Raw genomic sequence first — 20,231 nt, 5'->3', positions numbered from 1 at the left:
CACAGGGATGGAAACCAATACCGCTATTTAATCTGATCAAAATGTCACTCGTTAGCCTTATCACATTTACAACTTTCTACCAACCCCCCGCCCATCACTCAACTAGTAAGTCCACCACCACCACACACTTCACCAATGCAACAACTCCCTTGTGGCTGCTGCCGCGTCGGCCGCCGCAACTGCATCGAGCCCAACTGCCCCCGCGAATCCGAAATCTCCCAGAACAACCTCTTCTTCTGCCCCGTCGCCCGCGAGCGCAACCTCCACCGCACCGGCGAACCCGAACTCTGTCCCGTCGAGCTGCCCGCAGCCAGCTACACGCAGATTGCCCACACAGGAAGGTGTGCCAAGCATCGGAAAGAGATGGAGGATAATTTGCAGAGAGAGAAAAGGAGGGAGCAGAAAGAGAAAGAGAAGAGGAGGAGGGAGTTGGAACAGGAGAGGGAAAAAGAGGAGAGGGCGAGGAGGAGAGTTAGTAATTTGGGCTCGATTCGGGAGGGGGTGGTTGAGACTGGACATGGAAGGGGGAGTGGGAGTGGGATGGATGCGAACGAGCTGTTGCATTTGAATGCGGTGCTGGATGCGCGTGAGAGGGCGAGGAGTACGCAAGGTGTGGAGGTGGAGCGGGGTGTGGAAGTGGTGCGTGAGAGTGGGCTGGGATGGGTGGATGAAGGGTTGAAGAACTTGACATTGGACGAGGAGAGGGAGAAGATGGTGGTAGCGGAGGAGGAAGAGGGAAAGGGGGAGGAAAAAGAAAAAGAAGAAGAGGATGAAAAGGAGGAAAAGGAACAAGTGGCAAAGTGGAATTACAGGACGAAGGACGACAGGGAGAAGAGGTACAAAGAAAAAAGTAAGGAAGAGAGAGAGAGGATGGAGGCGGCAAGGAAAAGGTACACTGGCATTGATGCCTTGGGAAAAGTCAAAGCGGCAACGGCAATGTTGGAAGAAATGGTAGCAAAGGAGTGGGAAGACGAAGATACCAGAGATGGTAATGAGAGAATGACTGAGGCGCGGAGAGACTCAGAGGCACTCCGGCGTCGTAGAAATGAGACGGACCGGGAGTTGAGTTCATTGATGGCTAACCGTAGTGTTTCCGGGAACTCCATGCTCCGACCCGCTGGTGATCGACCGGCCGGAGATGGGGCACGGAGAGTCTCGGGGCCGCTGCGGCGTCATGGGAACGAAGCTGACCCGAACATGAGCTCAGTTGTGACTGGCCATGCGAGTAGGAGTGTCTCTGGGAACTCAGTGGCCCGACAGGCTGGGGGTGTTAGACCCGCCGGAGGTGCCTATGAGGACGTTGATGATGAGGTCAACAGAAAGGTGGATGAGGATGGGGGTGATTTGTATGATATGGATTAGGCAGACAGTGTAGCAGGGTATTAGCATAGTTTCAGTTAACCTTAAAATTCTGACGATACGTCCACTGTCATCGGTGGATGAGTCTTGGTGTTGCGTGTTTATGCTGCCCTGCGTTTGCCATTACTACCTACACTTAGTTTACTGGTCATTATAGATCCTAAACTTGCTGTCTACAAACATCCAATAACAAGGGCCGCTGGTCTAGTGGTATGATTCTCGCTTAGGGTTCAATCCTGAGCATTCTTGCGAGAGGTCCCGGGTTCAATCCCCGGGTGGCCCCATCCTTTTTCATCTTTTTCTATGCCTGACTGCAGTCATCTTTGGCATTTTCTACCTAATCTGTTAATCCTTTCACCGTTTGTTCAGTTTTTGTTCCATCTAGTTATAGCATAGGTTGCGTTTTTTTTTTTTTGTCCTTGGAGAGCTGTGTAAAATGGGAGAGTCGCAACAGCATTGCACGAGGAAAGATGCTAACGAGAACCGATTGGAAGGTGCGGTCCGTGTACTGGGTGGATAAAAGCTGCAAACTGAATTTCGCTGGGATCCCTATACTTCTTCTTCTTAACCGCAACACTGCAACCAATCTACCTAAAGATCATCACTTCTTTCTGGACCGATATGTCGCACGCTTGCCACGAACCTTCACTACCAAGCATGTTGACTCAATTGTTGCAGCGCCTACGTTTCGAGCCCAGAACATCATTGTCTCTCTCGTCCCCGCTACGTTATGCGCATTTACTCTGCGGCCGTTGTCGCTGGTTGCAGCCACCGCCGCCGCTTGGTTGTTACCAAAACGGTGAGCTCAGCTGCTCGGAGGCTGACTGACTAGTTTGCGTGCCAGGGGGCCAATTCGTAGGCTTGTTGCCGTGTTATGTCTTGTGGTTGATGAGGAAGAAGCCTGCATTGGCGCTATCTGACGCCATTGGCTTATTGCCTCCAATGAGCATGTGGGCAGCAAGCTGAATGATGCAGGTCTCAACGAATCTCGACCTGCCAGGAAGGTCTCCGCAAATCTAGACCCACGGCGCACTCTCCTCCATCATGACCGGATGCCTTACTCTTCCAAGACCCACATGTATCTTCGGCTCAGGAGCGATTCATTGCCCGTGGCTTCTGTGGAAAGTAGGGACTCTCACGCCACTTCTTCAATGGAAGTTCCTCTAGCTTCCAGACCAGCATGGATACAGCCATGGATGCACACCTAGCTGAGCAATTCAGTGTGGAAGATCTCTTTTGGGTAGGGCGGCCGTTGCTCAGCTTGCCATATGCGTTCTGTTTGGGCAAGACATGAATGAACCAAGGCTTCAATATCATACAACATCTGCAAGAGAAGAAGCACCTTGCCTGGTTGGAGCATCGGAGCTGACTCGATAGTCGCTTGAATGGTGGCAGGGTCCAGGGACCATCCGGTATCATGGGTTTTGACCTTTCAAGTCGATGTTTCTTCCCGAATATCCTCAGAATTTGATCTTTTCACTTCACTCAGGATCGATTGAGCCATATCGACGGGTTTCTCTCTCATCACCATCACTTCTCATCTTGCTAAGTCAGTTTGTATGGCCCTTCGACTCCACACCTACCTCCGCTGACCAAGAATAGAACCAGACACGATGGATGCAATCAACAGCAGTGCCAAAGAGTTTGAGGTATTCGCTCTTCAGCCAGCTCTCGGGCAGAATATCCAGCTCGGGATGCTGTACGACGTTCGCAGCCAGCAGTTCTTTAGCGGCATTTCGCTTTGGAAAGACTCGGAAGTGAATGCCACACAAGCTGTCGACGACAAGAAGGTCCAAAGCGCCGATTATCGGTTCACATACTCGCTCGACGAGGCCCGAAACGACAACTCGCTCAGTATTGAGGGATCGTTGGCTCTGGATCTCAAGGCTTTCAGCGCCGAAGGATCAGCAAAGTATCTGAGCGAGAAGAAGTCCAGCAAGCACGGGGCACGACTCAATGTGTCTTGCACCATTGAGCGCAGAACACGCCGCATTCCCATGGAGGTTCTTTCCAAGATGACGTACGAGAAGCAGCTCGATAGTCCTTTCTACACCCACTTTGTCTCCGAAGTGGTTGAGGGCGCGAGCGCAACGCTCACCTTTGCTCGTTCCTGCTCGTCGGAAGAAGAAGCCAAAGAGATTACAGGCAAGCTCAAGATCAAGGTCGTCTCGATCCCCGTCAGCGGAAGTGCCAAAGTCGAGTTCAAGGAGGGGTCCGAGAAGCTCATGGAAAACGTCAAGATTTCGTACAGCGGCGCCATGGCGGAGAATGTCGCCAGCCTCGAAGACGCCCAACGAGTTGCCAAGGAGATGCCCTCAAAGCTCATGACGCAGATGAATACGCTCAAGTACAAGCTGCTGCCGCTCTCCCTCCTCGACAGCAAGGCGAACAAGCTAATCCGCAGCATCGATACCGGCCTCATCACCAAGACTGCTGAAGCTCTCAATGCAGGAAACGAGGCTACGTTGTCGCTGAAGGAGATTGCAGCGGATGAAGTGTTCCAGAAGACCTTCCCCTCCATCCGAAAGCAGATCTCAAACTTCCATAACGCATTTGCGGCGGCTGAGACCAACTTCACATCGCAAGTTCGCCAGTTGTTGCCAGAGCTGCGGGATGGCAACACGGATGCTAATAAGAAGATTGCCGAGCTGGAGAGGGTCGTTGGCCTTCATTCACGGCGCACTGAGATTGCCCAGCAATTCGTCACCGCCAAACAAGATGAAGCCCGCATTCTTCGCGAGACAGTTGCTGCCTTGTTGGCCGACAAGTTCGAGGATCATCTGGGAGGACTCAAGAGCGGAAGCCTGGTCGACACTGCGCCCCCCGGCCTGTTGCTGTCCATTGGAGGCGGTGCCATTGGTGTACCCACGCATCCGCTCCAGACAAGTTTCGCGTCGGCTTGTCTCGATAACCTGGACTCCGGCGACGATGCCGATCTCCCGGTCGAGGAATGGTTCGAGAACTCACAAACGCGAGCCAACCTGGCAAAATCGTGCAATGACATACGCGAACAGCGCAAGATGGCGATCCCCGGTGTCGATGTTTCTTTTGGGGTTGCGAGCATCGCCGTAGCCACGCGCGGTGGCAAGAAGGTAAAGACAAACATTGGTGACGTGATCCTGCAGAAGGACGGCGTCCTCTCAATAGTCACAGGCATGCTCCCCAAGGAGCCATCTCGGCCGACACTCACCGTCAAAGATCAGACGCTGACTGTGAAGTGGTCTTCAAACCGTGCGGCGGAAGAAGAGACTGCGATCCCAACAACTGGCTTTGCTCTTCGGTATCGCCGGGTTCTTAATTCCAAGAGAGACGGCCCGTTCCCTCGTGCTGGGGAGAACGAGTTGTTCCGAGACGTCAGATGCCCTGCGACCGATGACACAATCGAACTCGAGGATCTGTCCGACGATTGCGACTACCAAGTCGAGCTGAGCGTGCAGACCTGCGTGGGCTCATCGCCTTGGAGCCCCAAGGCTGTCGAGCGCACCGAGAGACGTATGACTGAACCCGGCAACATGCTTGATTTCTTCTTCAGCAATAAGGCCAGGCTCACTGCTACGCCGACTTCGAACAGCAGCAAGCCGTGGGACTTTGACAAAGACAGGAAGGCGCTTTTCCTCGGCTACACGGAATACCTTGAGCGGAAGACCAACGTCAAGGGTTTCCAAGACGAGTTTGCAGTGCGCATAGTCGATGTCGCCACCGAGTACAAGCCAGAGATCCAGTTTCCGGCGCTCGAAAAAATCAACGAAACCATTGTCGCCGTCTTCATCGGCCCTAGCGGAGCTGGCAAGAGCACGCAGATCAATGCATTTGTGTCCTACCTCCTCGGCGGCGGGGTGGACGACCCAGCTCGCGTTCTTCTCATCGACGACCGCAAATTCAAACAGTCCGCATCGGTTACGCAGCTGGTCACTTGCTTCCGCATCCGACCGTTTGCGCCTGTCTTTGAAAACAAGACGCTGATGATTGTCGACACGCCTGGCTACGGAGGCTCCCGAGGTGTTGAGGGCGATGCCTTCGTCACCGCAGCCATGTCCGAGTTCTTTGGCATGGTCAGTCATGTCAACAGCGTCATCTTTGTCTGCAAGGCCAACGAGATGCGCACAACGATCCTCAGCCCTGTCACCACCTATGTCTTCTCTCTGTTCGCAAAAGACGTCCGCAAATGCCTCCGCACGCTATACACCTTCAGCGATGACGGCAAGGTCCCTGCTCACGGCACCCTCGAAGAACTTCAATGGCCGGTCGAGAACGGCGAGGTTCAAGTCAACAACTCAGCTTTCGGGCTCGATCTACAAGGTGGCGAGGTTGACAGGAATATCAGAAGCCAGTGGATCGGCTCGATCAAGGGACAGTTTCGGTTGCAGGAAATGCTCCTCAAGATGACACCTGTGCCAACAGCAGGCAGCGCCGAGGTGACCAAGAAGCGAATGCAGCTCGAAGAGAAATGCCAGCTTGCCGAGGGAAAGATCTTGAAGACTGCCAATGATGCGCAGCTGATCATTGCCCAGCTGAAAAGCCTCGCCCTCACCATCGAAGCCGCGCCCGACCAGCAGATTGCCCACAAGTACATCGAGACATCCAGGAGAGATGTCCCCTCGGGGAAGCACGCCACTCTCTGCACGGTTTGCAACTACACCTGCCACGAACTCTGCGACTGCTCGAACGACGACAACACATACTACTGTGCGTCCATGAACAACGGAGAATGTAGCATGTGTCCGAACAAATGCAACTGGACCAAGCACCACAAGGCCAAATTCATCATCTTCGCTGAGGAGAAGACCAGGTACATCACGCCGCAGGAGCTGATCGACAGGTGGAACGAGGCCAACAACACGCAGGAGGGCGCCCTGATCGGGCTCCTGGACAGATACCTGAGCGCGCAGGCGATTCTGCGCCAGGACATGCTCAACCTGGCCGATCTCAACGACCGGCTCAAGGAGACGGCGCTCATGCACAACCCCAGCGGCCTCATGAACTACGTGGACCTGCTAATCATATCAGCCAAGGCGGGCGCCAATGAGACGCTGATCACGCAGCTGACGACGGCGCGAAAGACGCTGCAGCTGCTCAACGAGCTCAAGATGAAGGACAAGCAGATCGGCGGCGACCTCGTCATCCTGGTGGACGTGCTGCAGCTCGTGCGCGAGGAGATGGGGCGTAGGAAGGCGCTGAGCGCGAACGACCGTGCGGCCGAGGAGAAGAAGCCGTGTTCGCTGTATAATGACCTGCGCCTGAAGCTGCCGCTGGATCTGATGAAGAAGGCTCCTTCGCCACTGAGGACACAGAGCATGATGAGCAAGGGAGCGCTGTACGAGGAGAATCTGAAGGCGGTGGTGAGCTTGGAGCTTGTGCTCAAGGATGGCGGCGTTGTTGCCGCGCTTGCGGCCACTCCGGCATCGTAGTGGTTGTACACGTAGCAATTGTGTGGGCTTCTTTCTTTTTGCTCTGGGGGAGCTGTGTGGAATGGGAAAGTCGCAAAGGCATTGCACTTGGAAAGACGTCAGCGAGAACCGACCGACATCTCTCATATCACTCGCTCGCAACGTACCCTATCTAGTCCATAGTAGTCAGTCAACACAATTTACATGGGAAGATTTTCTGAGCCATCATCAATGAACCAACCTCGTTGACGTACATTCTCTTAATCAAGAAATCTTCCATCTTTACAATGTCTCCCTTCTCGAACATCCCCCACACCACCCACTTCGCTCCCAAAACCCCATCAACACATGCTCCCTATTCTCACCACAACCTACACCAAAAAAAAGCAAACAACATAGCTCGCGACAAAGGACAAAAAGTGACATTATAAGAATAAGTCGAAAAAAACATACAACACCAGGGATTCGCTGGTCGTCACCGACCCAACTACTAGTCTGGCCCTCACTGGCTTATCTATGGGAGAGCGGACGGGATCCCGAGTTTTCCAGTGGGTATGGTCGTATGTGATGATTTTGTTCAGTTTGATCACCTATAAGACTGACTTGAGTGTGCAAGGAGAACCAAAATTGTTTGTGTTGTATTGTGTTGGCGGCGGCGGCGGCGGTGATATTGGCGGGAATTGTTAAGTCAGTCAGTTAGTGTAGTAATGGATACGAATACCTCCTGTTTCAACATGCCCTTAAAAGCCTTATAGTACGTAGTGAAGGACAGAAACGGAGTAAGAGGGATAGATGGACAAAAAGGTGGACGGATGGTAACAGTTGATATTCCAGATATCTTCTATAGGTAGGTACGCATCTCTATGTCCATCCGGTCTGGTTCCAGCTGCTAACCACAACCACCAACCAACCAACCCAAGCCAATACCTTGCGCACACCCATGTCCCCAAGAACCAAAATGCGCATGTCTATTACTCTCTCCTTCTCCCTCTCCCTCTAATCCCCTTACCGACTACTGACTTTCTTTCTCCAATCCTTTCTTCCATACCTCCCAATTCTTCATCACCGACCCAGCAGTTAAGAAAAGATGCCCACAAAGAATCAAAAAGTTATCGTAACATAAACTCATAACAATATCGTACCCCAACCGTGCCTCAAAGCAAACCAGATATGAAATCCTTTTTCTTGTCTTTTTTTCAGAAATCCCCAGTAAAAAGAATATAAAGACCACAATGGCTGGCCTAAGCCGACGCCAACCCCAGATAGAAAGGATGAATAAATGGTTTGAAAAAAATACAATATGTATATGTAAGAAGAAGTGATTAGAGATGGGATATGTAAACGCCGGTCGCACCATGAATGCGGAAAAGAAAAAGAGATAAAGAAGATAAAAGTGTGGGAAAAAAAAAAAAAAAGTGTGGAAAAAAAAAAAAGCGCTGCGACCCAGTGAAGATAATGTGAAGAGCAGAAGTAGTAAAAAAGTGAAAAGGGGGTGAGTGATATGTGAAAAAGCCCACTTGAGCGTATGTACTAGGCCTGAGCCCATCTCCGTCTTGTCTGTCTATACAACTGCAGTTGGTGGGTTGAAGATGAGATAATGTGAAGCAGATGCACCGAGCGTTGACACTCCCCTTTCCCGTCTGATATTTGGAATGGCAGCATTCTCCATGCAACTCAATTTCCACCCTTCTTCATACTCCCGACCCTACCGAGGTTGGCGAACCACCTCCTCTTCCCGCCAACCGCACTCTCTCTCCGCCCACCCTGACTCTGCGGCGGCCCATCACCAGACCCAAGCGACTTTGAAAAGGAATTCTGGATGCTCGACAGGAGACTACCGCCTTCGCCATCGCCACCACTGGTAACCGGCCTCTGAGGTGGCTCCGCCGAGTGTCTCCCATCCCTATAGTCCCCAAAGGAAGATTGATAAAGTGGGACTCCTCCCGCTTCATCATCAGCTCTATCAGCAGCTGCTTCATTCTTCCTCGTCGGTCTGATCCGCTTTATGGGAGGAGGCGTAGCGCCAGTATGATCATCGTCGGCGGCCATTTCGGAATTACGTCTGCCCCACGAAGAGTGACCAAAATCAGACGGACGGTCCCTCGACGAAAGAGAGAACGACGCAGAGACGAAAGAGGGGGTGGGGTTGGAGCTGTGGGCTTGGGAAGAGGAGGGCTCAACCGAGCCGGTCGATCTTCTAAAAAGACTGTTGAGCTTTGAGCGAGCAGGGTGTGAGGCCGTGGGGGGGTAATGCCGCTTGGAGGACTTTTCCTTTCCCTCTTTAGGTGGGGGGTTGAAGAGCGTTTTGGGTGGGACAGTGGCTGCTCGGTGGTCAATATCAAAGGACAAGTCTGACGATGGGTCGATTTCGCTTCGTTGGCCAATGCTATTGCTACGGATTGTCGTCATGGTCGTTCGCGGGGAGTCCCTGTTGCTCTTCCTTCCTTGGGGGTCCCTCAAGGGAGTCTGGAACTGCCGAATGGTGGGTGAGGCCGGCAAACTGCTAGCTGAGCCTGACAGGGACCCATCCAAGCCCGGGATATGGTGGCCCATTGTTGCCCTGAGGCTTGACCCGCGTTCCGGCGGCGGCGGTGCCATGTTCCTAACCTCGTGCAGCCCTGCTAAACCCGAGCCAAAGATTGGTGTGGGAAGTAAGTCGCCCATGTAGCTTCGACCGCCAAATGCGGAATCGGCATTCGAGCTCCCACTAGCTACTCGTACGCCGCCTGCACACTTGTATCCCGTTCCGTCGAGCTTTCCGTAAATCGCATCTGACATCCAACCTTGTGATCCGGTAGGGAAAGAAAACAAGTCTGGCGACACTCGGCCATGATCCGTTTCGCGACCGCCGACCTGGGACACGGAGCTCAGCGGATCCAGTGGTGGTACTATTTTGTTCGGCTTTTGGCTCTCCCTCAACCACAAATCGATACTCGAAGCAAAAGACTTCGTCCTTCCATCCGCCACGACGTCATACTCCTCCTCCTCACTCGACCAGCTCTTGCGGCCTCCATGCTCTTCTGATCGTCGAGCATTACTAGCAGAAGGCGGCCGTTCCGATTCCGACGTCGTGTAACAAAAATCCAACATCGCTCCTTCGCTCTCGAGTCCTCGGAGACTGTTGAAAGCCGTGATGGACGCCGGCTGGCTCTGTTGTCGGCGCGACATTTGAAGGTGATCCTCATCCTCATCTTCCGAGTGCACCGAGGCCGTCTCACCCGAAGAAGAGATATTGGCCGGCCCGTTGCCCGAACTTTGTCCCTTTGACAGTGAGTCATCTGATATTTGAAGGACGCGCAGGGTCGAAGTTGAAATGGTGTCGGGGGTGGGTGGAAGACCACTATGCACGCGAGAGAAGTCCCTTACCGAAGACCCATGCGTATATACCTTTTGTACAGAGGTCCTGTTCGTTCCTCGGGAGGTAGAGTGTGCTTGTGACTTGACCGATGCTGCGCCTGTCTCCTGGTCGAGCTTGTGCCTTGAACCGGACTTGTCTGCCAAGGAGGCAGTCCTGGGTTCATCTAACACTTGATCAGCTGCCTTGTCAATGCCAAGGCCAAGCTGACTCTTGCGGAATGAGCTTGACCTGTTTGTTGCTATCGGCGATAGCGGGCGACGGCTGGACTTTGTGGGGGTAGCCTCGGGCATTAGCGAGTTTCGGTTTGGCATGGAAGTCAGGTGCTCTTCAGCCCCATCCACGTGCGATGGGCTCTGGGGGCGGAGCGAAGAGCTGGCCTCGTTCTGGCCGTAGATGCTCAGGAAGGAACTCTCGCTGAGAAGACTTAATGCTGGGCTACCAACCTTGATCAACTCGCTCCGATTTGTTTCTGGCGAATCCACCTCCGACAACTGACCCAGGCCCAGTCCGCTGGCTCGTGATTCAAGGTAGACGTTTCGGAGGGTTTCGGTGTTCTCGGTTGGCTCCGTAAGGAAACTCGGCATGCGATGAAGGGCCTTTTGCTCGCCGGCCCTGAGGGTATCCGGTGTTTCGTTCCGTGAGGGGACGGAACCAGAGGCGTCGTGGTGTGACTTGTAGAGTCCTTCCGCCTCTACCTGCCTGACCATTTCCCGTTCCTTGAGCAGATTCTCAATTCGTGACTCAAGAGTAACGATCATGGCCACAGCTTCCTCAACTGCCTTGTCCTTTTTCTCCAGCTCTTCCAACAAGACGTCATTGAGGTCCTGTGTCTCCCTTTGCTCCCTCCTCACCTGGTCTTTTTCCAGTTCCAGCTTCTCAATCAGCTCCTCCAAAGCCGTCTGCTTCTCGCGCCGATGAAAGAGTTCCAGTTTGAGGTCAAAGTTTTGTTTGTGTAGCTTGGACATGAGTTCTTGGGCATCCTTCATACACGGCGCTTGTTGTTCGGTTTTCTTGGCACTGATTTCCGAGGCGATGGTGGGAAGTCGACTCTTGGTACCCGTTGTTGATCTGGCTGGCGAGGCAATGGGACTGGTAAAGCCAACGGAAGTCTTGGGTCTCTCGATGGGTTGTTTCCCGCAAGCTCGGTCGGCCTCCATCTTTCGTGTTCGTTCGATCCGGTCTTGCAGATACTCTGACATGGGGGGCAAGGCCAGGATGTCAGCGCGATCGCGGGAGAAGGAGGCTTTATGTTGCTTGGAGGAGCTCGGCGGACAGGAGGATCGGGGGCGGTCCTGGGGTGGTTGCGCATGTGTCTGGTGATTGCCGGTTCGGGTACGTGTCGAACTAGCGCTCATGCTTTCCCTGGAAGCAGGTCGCAAGCTGGAAAGGGGGCGGATGGGGCGGTCATGGGAACGAATGTCTATGGCGGACTCCATGGTGGGCGGCCTGCTGGACAAACGGCGCCGTCGGTGGGATAACCATACAACGCGGTACCGACGTCGACAACAAGGTGACGAACCAACGATATGCTCGCCGTGTTTCTCAAATGTCTCGGTTTCGAAACGACAGGCCGTCGCAAAGTGACAGTTGTGTCAGGATGATGCCTGCTCAGGGATATGTCGTCGGCGTCCGGGGGTTAGAGATCAAAGCGCGGTTCGAGACAGTAAGCAAAAAGGACGGAAGGCCGCCTTGCATCAACAGGTTGGCAGTGTCATGTAGTACGGTTCGGTGTCGTGGTGCAACGGGGTACGGCAGACGGGAGGTGCGAACGACGGGAGAAGTCGAGAACGATCGGACGGGACCCGGAGAAGGGGAGGGAAAGAGAAGCACAGTTGTCTTGGACCGTCACAAATCTCGGGCGATTGATCGTTTCTTTTTTCCCGTTTATGGAATGCGCGGATAGGATTGGTTGACGGACGGAATGCGCAAACTAAGAAAAAAGGGGACAAGTTCCCCAAAGGTTCTCGAAAGTGGAGGATGTCTCTGAAATGGATGGTGTGGAGCGGGCGAATGACGGGATTCGCCATGTTTTGGTCCTGCAGCAGCGCAGCGCCCTGGATTCCTGGATTCTGGTTGGTGAGAAGCGGGGTGACGAGCAGTGGTGACAGACGCAATGCAGTGTTGCACTGGACCTGCTTTGCGCGGCATTGGATGCTGTGGACCTCAGCTTTGCTGTGCTGCCCTTCCCAAATGGCTGTCAATCCTCCTGCCAAGCATGCAATGTCGACAGGTACTGAATGAAATGATGCCTGATACATAGAGGTAGCTAGCTCCTGGCTGTTTTCTTGTCTTTTTCTCTCGCCATTCAACATCCTCCCAAGTGACTGATTTTCCTACCCCTCACCAACTCAGGCAGATCTACCAACACCATCGATTAGTAGTAGTGTGTGCCTCAACAAACATTTTCTTACATCATCAACGAACCGGGCGTCACCAGCAAGCTGTGATAGATCGTTTGGTTCGCCAACGACGCGCCAATCATGTTCCTTGTCACACTACGCCCCCTTGTGGCCTCCGAATTCCGCACTCGTTCCCAGCGCCCTACATTGTGCGGGGACGCAGATCCGCGGGACGGGAAAAAGGGGTCGTGATGAGGTGTCTTTAAACTGCAACAGCAGGAACCCCTGTTAATGCCAACACCCCTTTTTACAGATTACCCTTTTTTATAAACGACTCAAGTTACCCGCAATGTCAGACCCCGGTTAATGCGAATCCAGCCTGTCAGCATTGCAAATTACAGTTTGCAACCACCTAGAGGACTCCAGAGGAAACTCCGGTTGGCCAAGATATTTCCATGTGAAAGGGGGGAATTTGCAAATGGTAGTCTGCACTTCTACAAAATTTTACACTACCACGAAGATACTGGACAGACCTAAACCACCGGCTCTATTTTTCACAGGCCTCGTCAGCCAAGCTTCAATCCTAATGCACATCATTATCGGCCTGAAGCGTCTCCGTAACCCATGCCGCCCAACGTACCACCAGCTCCACTGATCGCCCGGTTCCGATAGCGGTAATAGTGGACCACCACGACGTCACCTAACAATTGGTGCCCAGGCTAGGTCGCCAGGCTTCTCGCGGCAACCTAATTTCATCCCCTATACTTCCACCGAAGAGTTAAACATGCACAACCGCATCATCCATCGGACATCCCTTCGCAACCGACTTGGGCCACGTCTTCTCACTAATAATCTTCCTCGTCAGCTCCATCAAGTTATCCGCCAACTCGTCGCTCTGTGCAAGGTCACTGCCCGCCTCCGCCTTGGCCGGCGCGCAAATCCACTGACCGCCCTCGTTGGCCATGGTGACCGCGTACACCGTCGGCACCGCGCCCTCAAACTGGTCCTTTTTGAACGGTTCCGCGAGATGGGACACGGCGTATCCGCTGATGGGGTATCTGTTTTTTTTTTTCTCTGTCAGTATCAACATCTCCCAGTTGAAAACCAAAATAGGGAGAAAACCCACGGCTCATGAATATCCTTGACGCTCTGCTTCGTCGACACAAACCCCGGATGCGTCGCATTCATCACCACCCTTCCCCCTTTCTTCCCCTTCCCTTCACCATCCACCATCTTCCGCGTCACCTCCCTATCAAAATACCTCGCATACAAAATCCCCGCCAACTTGCTCCGTCCATACTGTCCATTCGGCCCCACATCCTCATTAATCTCCTCCAGGCTCTTGAACCGCGTCCCCTTGGGCGCCGCACTATGCAAGTTGGAACTCTGATTACTGATGCGCACCGTCTCGCCCGTTTCTTCCGCCGTCTTTTGCAAAAGCGGCAGCAAATGACTCGTCAGCACCACATGTCCCATGTGATTCGTCGCCATGTGCTTATCCACCCCGTAACTCGTCAGTCCGGCCGTCATGATGCCCCTTCCCGAATTATTCACCAGAATGTCCAGTCGGTCCGTGTCCTTTTTGATTTGTTCGGCTACTACGGCGGTTTGCGCCCAGTCTTCTAGGTCGCAGTGGATCCAGTGCACGCGATCGGCTTTGTCTTGTCCGAGCTCGGACGCGATGGAAGCTAGTGCGCCGTCGAAAACTTCGCGCTTGCGCGAGAGGATGTACAGTTTGGAGAGGTTGTGTTTGATGAGGGTGTAGGCGACGCCGTAGCCGATGCCTTCGGAGCCGCCGGTGACGACGGCCACTTTGCCGCTTAGGTCGGGGGTGTCGTCGAGGGAGAAGGATGTGGTGCCGATGTTGTGGGCGGGGCCGCCGAAGTTTTCGGCGATGGCGTCCTGGAGGTGAAAGGTGTTAGTGACTTGTTTGTGAAGAGGATAACTCGGGTGTGTTGTTATTGGAAGAAGGGGGTTACACATACTCGTATCTTGTCCATACCGGCTTGTACGTTGGCAAGGTAGCGGGCTTCAGTTGTCGAGAAGGGACGTCTGGTTGGGTTGGCGGATGATGGTCGTACAGCAGCTGATGATACGATGGGTATAAGTCTGCTGGATCGGGGAACTAGAGATGTCGGTGACAAAGCAGCAGTGCGAGCGAGGCGTTGACAGAGTTTGGTCGACATGGTAAATAAAGTGAGCTGCTGTCAAGGGATATTATCGTCGTCCAGCAATGTTCCGTCTTCTTGTATCTTGTCGTGGCAAAAGATCAAGCAGCTCCCTAGGTCTACAACTTGGCAATGCCCGAGGGATGTCCATTCTCTACTGATCATATATCGTAAGAAAGTCTCAGTTGGTACGATCATTCGTACTACCAAATCTCGCATTCGATCTGGTCTCGCTGAGGCTCAAAGGCCAGATGACGTTGACCTGACCTAAAACCATCCGGGGAAGAGTTGCGAGTTGGAGGATATGCATCGGATCTGTGCCGCTCCGAAGATCTCGGTGCGGAGGCCTGGGCTGCATGTATCGATTTGCAGGCGCGCTTACACGGGATTGGCCAGCGCTTGAGATCCCGCTAAGATCCCGCTGAGATCCATCCAATGGGTGCGCTTTTTGGCAATCGGCATGACGGTATTGAATGACTTCTGCTTTCTAGGCAATGACGAGTATATAAAGAAAAAAAAGAAATGAAGGATACGATAACCAGAAGAGCGTAAAAAGAGTGCGATGCCCCGTTGTTAATTTGATGACCATTACATTTCCCTCTCGCCACCACTGACCGCCAGGACATCGACAAAAGGCTGCTTCAGAGAACGAAGCAAATTCCTTTCCCAAGTACAGTGTACGTTGACTAATGAAAAACAACAAGATAAAAGAAAAAGAAAAAAAAAGGAAAGGTGACCAAGTAAGGAAAAACAAATCCACAAACTTTATCATCAACGCACTCTGTCCTGAACACCATCCTGGCTGGCTCTGCTTCTCTGTTCTTCCTCGATGGCTGCATGTGCCCTCTCTCCGCGCGCTCGCCTGTCGATAATCCTTCTTCCTGCATCAACGGGACCCATTTCCAGAGCAAAAGCCCCCGCTGGGTTACCGCTACCATCTGTTGCTGCATATCCACCAGGCGTAGCGGGAGTTTCTCTCAGTCGAAAAATGCTCGAGCGGTTGCTGCGATAAGGAGGACTTTGTGGTTGTTCTGTCGCTCTGGGTAAAGAGACGTTGCCAGCGGTATTTGGGGGCAATCCATCTTCCATCAAACTTGGATGGCGCCTGAGAATGAAGTCCATCGCTGAGGGTCGCTCATCCATTTCTGCATCTTCGAGTTTGTGCCCTATCCTACTCTCAAATACCTTCCGGCGTTCTTCACGTCTCCCTTCTCTTTCCACGTCGCGCTTCATCTTGTCTATCTTCATCTCCATTGTGCGTATAATCATATCATGAGGAGATCGCCCTTGGTGACGGAATGCGAGCCAAATCTCGTAGATCCCCGTGTGGACGGCCACCGCCGTGGATAGATACTTGTAAACTGACCATGCAATTCCTCTCAGTGCTTTACTGAAAGCAATGATAATAGTGGATATGATGATTGCGAATGATACCGGGACTATTTGTTCCAAGGGGAATGTTGTTAGTGCCTGATCAAATCCACATAAAAGTCTGTGAGATATGACAGGGAATCACCGTACACATGAGTTTGAACTGCTGGTTCAGAGTCATAGAGCCTTGGCCAGTGAACTCAATGTTATTCATTCCGAATATGCTTGAGATGAAGGAAAGAGGTACCTGGAGTAGGAGTGAGAAGGTGATCTGTCAAATTGAATTTACGAGTTGAACTTACAAAGACAATGGTCACTACAGTAAACAGCATGATCGCTCGCCCTTGGCTGGTGGATTCATCGGCCTGTCTTGCTGATTCCCATGCCTGTACTAGACTAGCTTGTTGCTGCTTCTGTGAAATTAGGTCGTCCATCTATGAAGAGTTAGTCGGTTACGGCCAAGACAAATCATGCAGCGGAGGTAACTGACAGCCTCTTCTGTACTTTGCGCCCACTTCCTTAATCTTTGCAGCTCATTCAGCTGGCTGCCTAGCTTGTAGAGAAGATCCTTAGACTGCTCTCTAAACCTTTGCAGCTTCTCCTCTTCTGCAGATAATTGTGCTCAGCATATTGGCAAAATCGCCGAATTATATCTTTCTGCTGGTCATGTATATCAATCATTACAGCCAGATCGTCCGTTGCCTCGCGGAGTTCTTGTTGGAGTTTCTGAAAAAACGGAGATTAGTCTTGAGTGAAAGTAATTTGTAGAAAGAGAAAATTTGCCAACGGTGGCGCCTACCTCTTCATCGGTGTTGTCTAACAGAGGAAGGTGTAGCACTGACAGGTCGACAAACGTAGATCGATCACGATAGATCAGACTGGCTCTGGAGAGCCAGTGCCTGAGATGACCGAGCATCACGGCGTGTTGCTTGCGCTTCATATCAAAATCACCTCAGTGAAATGTTCAGTATGCGGCGGCTTTTGGGCTTGGATGTACTTACAACTCGGCCGATGACCTCCGAAAATGTGTCCAGGACTTGGAACTGGCTCTGCCCACAGGAAGACAGTCAATGGTTTTGTGTCTTATACCAAGAGTCTACAACCGTTAAAGGAAATACTTGCGTCGAGGTTTGTTCTATCAAGCAGCACACTGCAACACTCCGATAGGATGATGAGCCCTACTTCGTAAATGGATTGAACCTGGTCGTCGATCTGCGTCGTCACCAAGGGCCTCAGCCGGGCACGAATGGACTCGTGAATACCATTGATGGTCTGCTTAGCGTTTCTTTGCCAGCTTTGTGGGAAAGACGTGATGATGGTTTGCTCGTCAAGAATCCACATCCATATCTGGTCAACCATTATCAGTCGCTGCACTTGCATGATATTTTGCCTGCATTCCTCGCATCCATAATGATCATGATAGGCGTGATGCTCGGTCAAGAGTCTTGCTGTCGATAGATGTTGTAGCCGAAGCTGCTTAGCTTTATCAATTTCTGAAATGATCCTCTGGCCCAATCCCATAAAGTCTTTTGATAAAGATACGAACCTATGAGAAAGCTCTGTCAGATCACTTATTTCGTACGCGTGGTTTTGTCTTGAAGTGCGGTTACCAACTTGTAAAAAGGCTCAGCATCACAGCTGGTCTCCTGACAGACTGTTTGGTCCTTATCACGCGATACTGTTGACTTGAATCCTCTATTGATGCATTGACGTAGGGTTCGGCGGGGATGAAGCGATGCTTCGTGGAACAGATATTGTTCAACCATTTGCCGGTCTTTCATCATCGACATTGCCTCAAAAAGTCGAGCCGCGTCAATGAGGTATTAGCCAAGCTCACTGCTAACTTGTAGGCGCCCTGTCTCGTCGATTCCCACGTTCGAGTTTACTCCCCGGGGAAGAAGCAGCTCAACGGTCGACGTCAGGCTCTTCATATTTGTAATTCGGCGCGCCCGAGCGAGAAAATGTTTTTGATCCTTGCTATCAGTGGGTTTGGGGTCATTTTTGCCTTCTTTTTTCTGAGTTCCAGGCCTTGCAAGTTCACTTCGACTTTCGACACGACGTAATCTTTGCAGCTCCTTTTTGTCTCGGTCCTTTTGGCGTTGTCGGTCCGACTTGCCATCAATCATCCTTGATATCGTTTGTCGTGCACGATTAGTCTCCCAGTGAAGATAAGGCATCTGTCTCTGTTAGTCGCGTGATATGGTTAGCGAACAGGGCGCAAACGTACAAACAGGACAATGTTCTTTGAGCTCTGCTCAATCTTGCCCGTGTCAGACGATACCATTTCACACAAGGGGCGCATGTGTCTCGCATGAACAATACCACTTCGAGTCCCTTGCTGTTGTCCATGCCAGTATTGAGGCCGCAGAAGCAGCTGTGTTGATGATTGAATGCCTGGGCTCTGGACTTTGCTTCTCACATCTGGGTTTGAATCCGCATAGTAGTTTGCGATGATTTTCTATCGCGCCGGGTTAGCGATTGATTACTGTTTGACAGCGGTACAGTTTCTGGAGGTCGCGAAAAGCATTACCTCAACCCACTGTGCATTATCTGTTAGCGAACTTTCGATATGCCGCTGCCCGATAACATTGATCGTACCGCCATATTGTTTGAAGGGACATGGAGATATCGGATCTTGCGGGGCCTCGCAAAGCCTTCGTTTCTGTCCCGCTGTGATATATTCCAGTCGTCCTTCGGGTCGCATTGCTCCTTTTTCAGGTCTCTCCCATTGTTCAGCAACCGACTGATCGAAATGCGCTGGTCTGGGAACGTGCCCTTGACCCCAACGTCGGTGAGTTCGTTGTTGGCTGGTTTCAAGAATTGTCTACCGGTGGAAGATGATTCGGCACCGGATGTTGCTTGGATACTCGCCTCTTGAACATCAAACTCAATAAGATGGGCGTGGACGTCTCGCTCAATGCTGTACTCGAGGTCACTGAGATCTGGATTTTGTTCCTTGTTGATTCCATGCTGCCTGATGAAGAGTCGGACCTCTTGACGTCCAGTTTGGATCCTGTCGGAGAGAGTAAATTCTCTAGCATTTACCGGATCAACTGGCCTGTGTCCCCCTTGAGCTCCTTTTCTCCAATTCCGAACCATTGGAATACCGTCTTTGAACTCCTGGGAGCTCATCCACTTATCACGACTTCTGTCCACGTTATAGATGAGGCTTGGTTGTCCGCCCGAAGAACGAAGTTTCATGATAGCACTGCGCATCACATCCGTTCGTTTGTACCGGGCCTCGATCGCTATTGCCACGCTGAGCATCCTTTTTGTCATCGTGTCATTGAGCCTTGCGTTGATGTCGTCCGTCGAAAGAGGTCTGGGAGCATTATCCATTGCCATTCTGAGCTTCTTACGCTCAATCTCACGTTCATTAACCCAAACATGATTCGATTCCTTGAAGAAATCGGGCCGCTGGCAGATCTCAATGCAACCGAAATAATGCTGTACCGCGTCTTTGACGGCTTGTTCGTGCGGTTCGGCTGAGATGCAGGTGGTTGGCTCATTGTATGTGTCGAAAAGCTGCGGACCTCTCTGAGGTTTCCATATGGCTGAAAGGTCGGTAGGATGCCTTGACAGTTCGGGTTTGGTGAAGAGAAGAGTCGGCTTCATTTTCTGGGCGTTACTCGGCAGCAATACCCTCAGTGGATCAGGTCGGTGTATGGCAATTCATCGGCTGATGGAGGAAGAATATAACTTGCAAAAGCCGATGTAAATAGCTTCGAGATAGAGAGGGAGATGAAGGAGGATACCTTATGCGACTTTGCTTCGATATCTTTCGTAGCCTGCCTGGACGGACTGACGGGCTGAATGATGGGGAACTTTATTGATACCATCTTGACCTCTTAGGAAGCGGATCGACGGCAGTCATATCCGATAGTGGTCACGTCAATCCTATTTGAGAACTGAACATGCAGGCAGCTGTACAGATAAGCATATATGCAGTCAGACTGGCATACAGGCGGCTGAAATGCAGCTCGGTGGTTCGGGAAGGTGATGCACTGCGACCCGACCTAAATGGGAGGCGCTGAAAATGGGGTAACGAATACAATGCCGCATGGAGCATGACGAAGATAAGAGAGGAAACAAGAGAGAGGACGATAGTGTTGGGGGAGGTTGGTAGAAAGCACGGCATCTTCTAGCCTGCAGACGGACGGGTGGAGGAGAGAATCCCAACTGGTCAAGATGTCAAGTCAACCAAGCGGGCTTTCCCAACACATTCCTTCTTACAGGAATGATCGCTCTT

At 52.1% G+C, this 20,231-nt stretch overlaps 6 protein-coding genes and 1 non-coding gene across 7 annotated transcripts; 3 read left to right on the top strand and 4 right to left on the bottom strand.

The window, feature by feature from the left end:
• Positions 1 to 70: 70 nt before the first annotated feature.
• Positions 71 to 1,421, top strand: B0T23DRAFT_444312 (uncharacterized protein). The gene has a single exon (XM_062840894.1). The coding sequence runs from the start codon at positions 136 to 138 to the stop codon at positions 1,360 to 1,362; it is 1,227 nt and encodes a 408-aa protein (XP_062692268.1). The 5' UTR covers positions 71 to 135; the 3' UTR covers positions 1,363 to 1,421.
• A 131-nt stretch (positions 1,422 to 1,552) lies between these two features.
• Positions 1,553 to 1,642, top strand: B0T23DRAFT_t249. The gene has a single exon. It is a non-coding gene; the product is annotated as a tRNA-Pro (tRNA).
• A 1,041-nt stretch (positions 1,643 to 2,683) lies between these two features.
• B0T23DRAFT_176302 (uncharacterized protein) lies at positions 2,684 to 7,186 on the top strand. The gene is made up of 2 exons (XM_062833002.1): positions 2,684 to 2,908; positions 2,962 to 7,186. The coding sequence occupies exons 1-2, from the start codon at positions 2,800 to 2,802 to the stop codon at positions 6,765 to 6,767; spliced, it is 3,915 nt and encodes a 1,304-aa protein (XP_062692267.1). The 5' UTR covers positions 2,684 to 2,799; the 3' UTR covers positions 6,768 to 7,186.
• Positions 7,187 to 7,561: 375 nt separating this feature from the next.
• B0T23DRAFT_383127 (uncharacterized protein) lies at positions 7,562 to 8,178 on the bottom strand. The gene has a single exon (XM_062837383.1). It carries the CDS (start codon positions 8,101 to 8,103, stop codon positions 7,759 to 7,761), a length of 345 nt encoding a protein of 114 aa, XP_062692266.1. The 5' UTR covers positions 8,104 to 8,178; the 3' UTR covers positions 7,562 to 7,758.
• B0T23DRAFT_383126 (uncharacterized protein) lies at positions 8,112 to 11,899 on the bottom strand. Its single transcript, XM_062837382.1, has one exon. It carries the CDS (start codon positions 11,538 to 11,540, stop codon positions 8,421 to 8,423), a length of 3,120 nt encoding a protein of 1,039 aa, XP_062692265.1. The 5' UTR covers positions 11,541 to 11,899; the 3' UTR covers positions 8,112 to 8,420.
• Positions 11,900 to 12,965: 1,066 nt separating this feature from the next.
• On the bottom strand, positions 12,966 to 14,710 carry B0T23DRAFT_176256 (alcohol dehydrogenase-like protein Bli-4). The gene is made up of 3 exons (XM_062833001.1): positions 14,429 to 14,710; positions 13,570 to 14,345; positions 12,966 to 13,501 (listed from the first exon to the last, which is right to left on the bottom strand). The coding sequence occupies exons 1-3, from the start codon at positions 14,627 to 14,629 to the stop codon at positions 13,222 to 13,224; spliced, it is 1,257 nt and encodes a 418-aa protein (XP_062692264.1). The 5' UTR covers positions 14,630 to 14,710; the 3' UTR covers positions 12,966 to 13,221.
• A 672-nt stretch (positions 14,711 to 15,382) lies between these two features.
• Positions 15,383 to 19,821, bottom strand: B0T23DRAFT_405822 (uncharacterized protein; the record flags this gene model as incomplete). The annotated part of the gene is made up of 11 exons (XM_062839052.1): positions 15,383 to 16,001; positions 16,135 to 16,229; positions 16,285 to 16,416; positions 16,473 to 16,583; positions 16,667 to 16,708; positions 16,782 to 16,819; positions 16,984 to 17,029; positions 17,183 to 17,488; positions 18,210 to 18,440; positions 18,581 to 19,536; positions 19,683 to 19,821. The coding sequence occupies 11 exons, from the start codon at positions 19,819 to 19,821 to the stop codon at positions 15,383 to 15,385; spliced, it is 2,715 nt and encodes a 904-aa protein (XP_062692263.1).
• Between the last annotated feature and the right edge of the window lie 410 nt (positions 19,822 to 20,231).

This window comes from Neurospora hispaniola, assembly GCF_033458365.1.
Source record: "Neurospora hispaniola strain FGSC 10403 chromosome Unknown B0T23scaffold_5, whole genome shotgun sequence".
Lineage (NCBI taxonomy): Eukaryota > Fungi > Ascomycota > Sordariomycetes > Sordariales > Sordariaceae > Neurospora > Neurospora hispaniola.
Note: the sequence above shows the minus strand (reverse complement) of the source record. Positions and strands in the feature narration are given on the sequence as shown.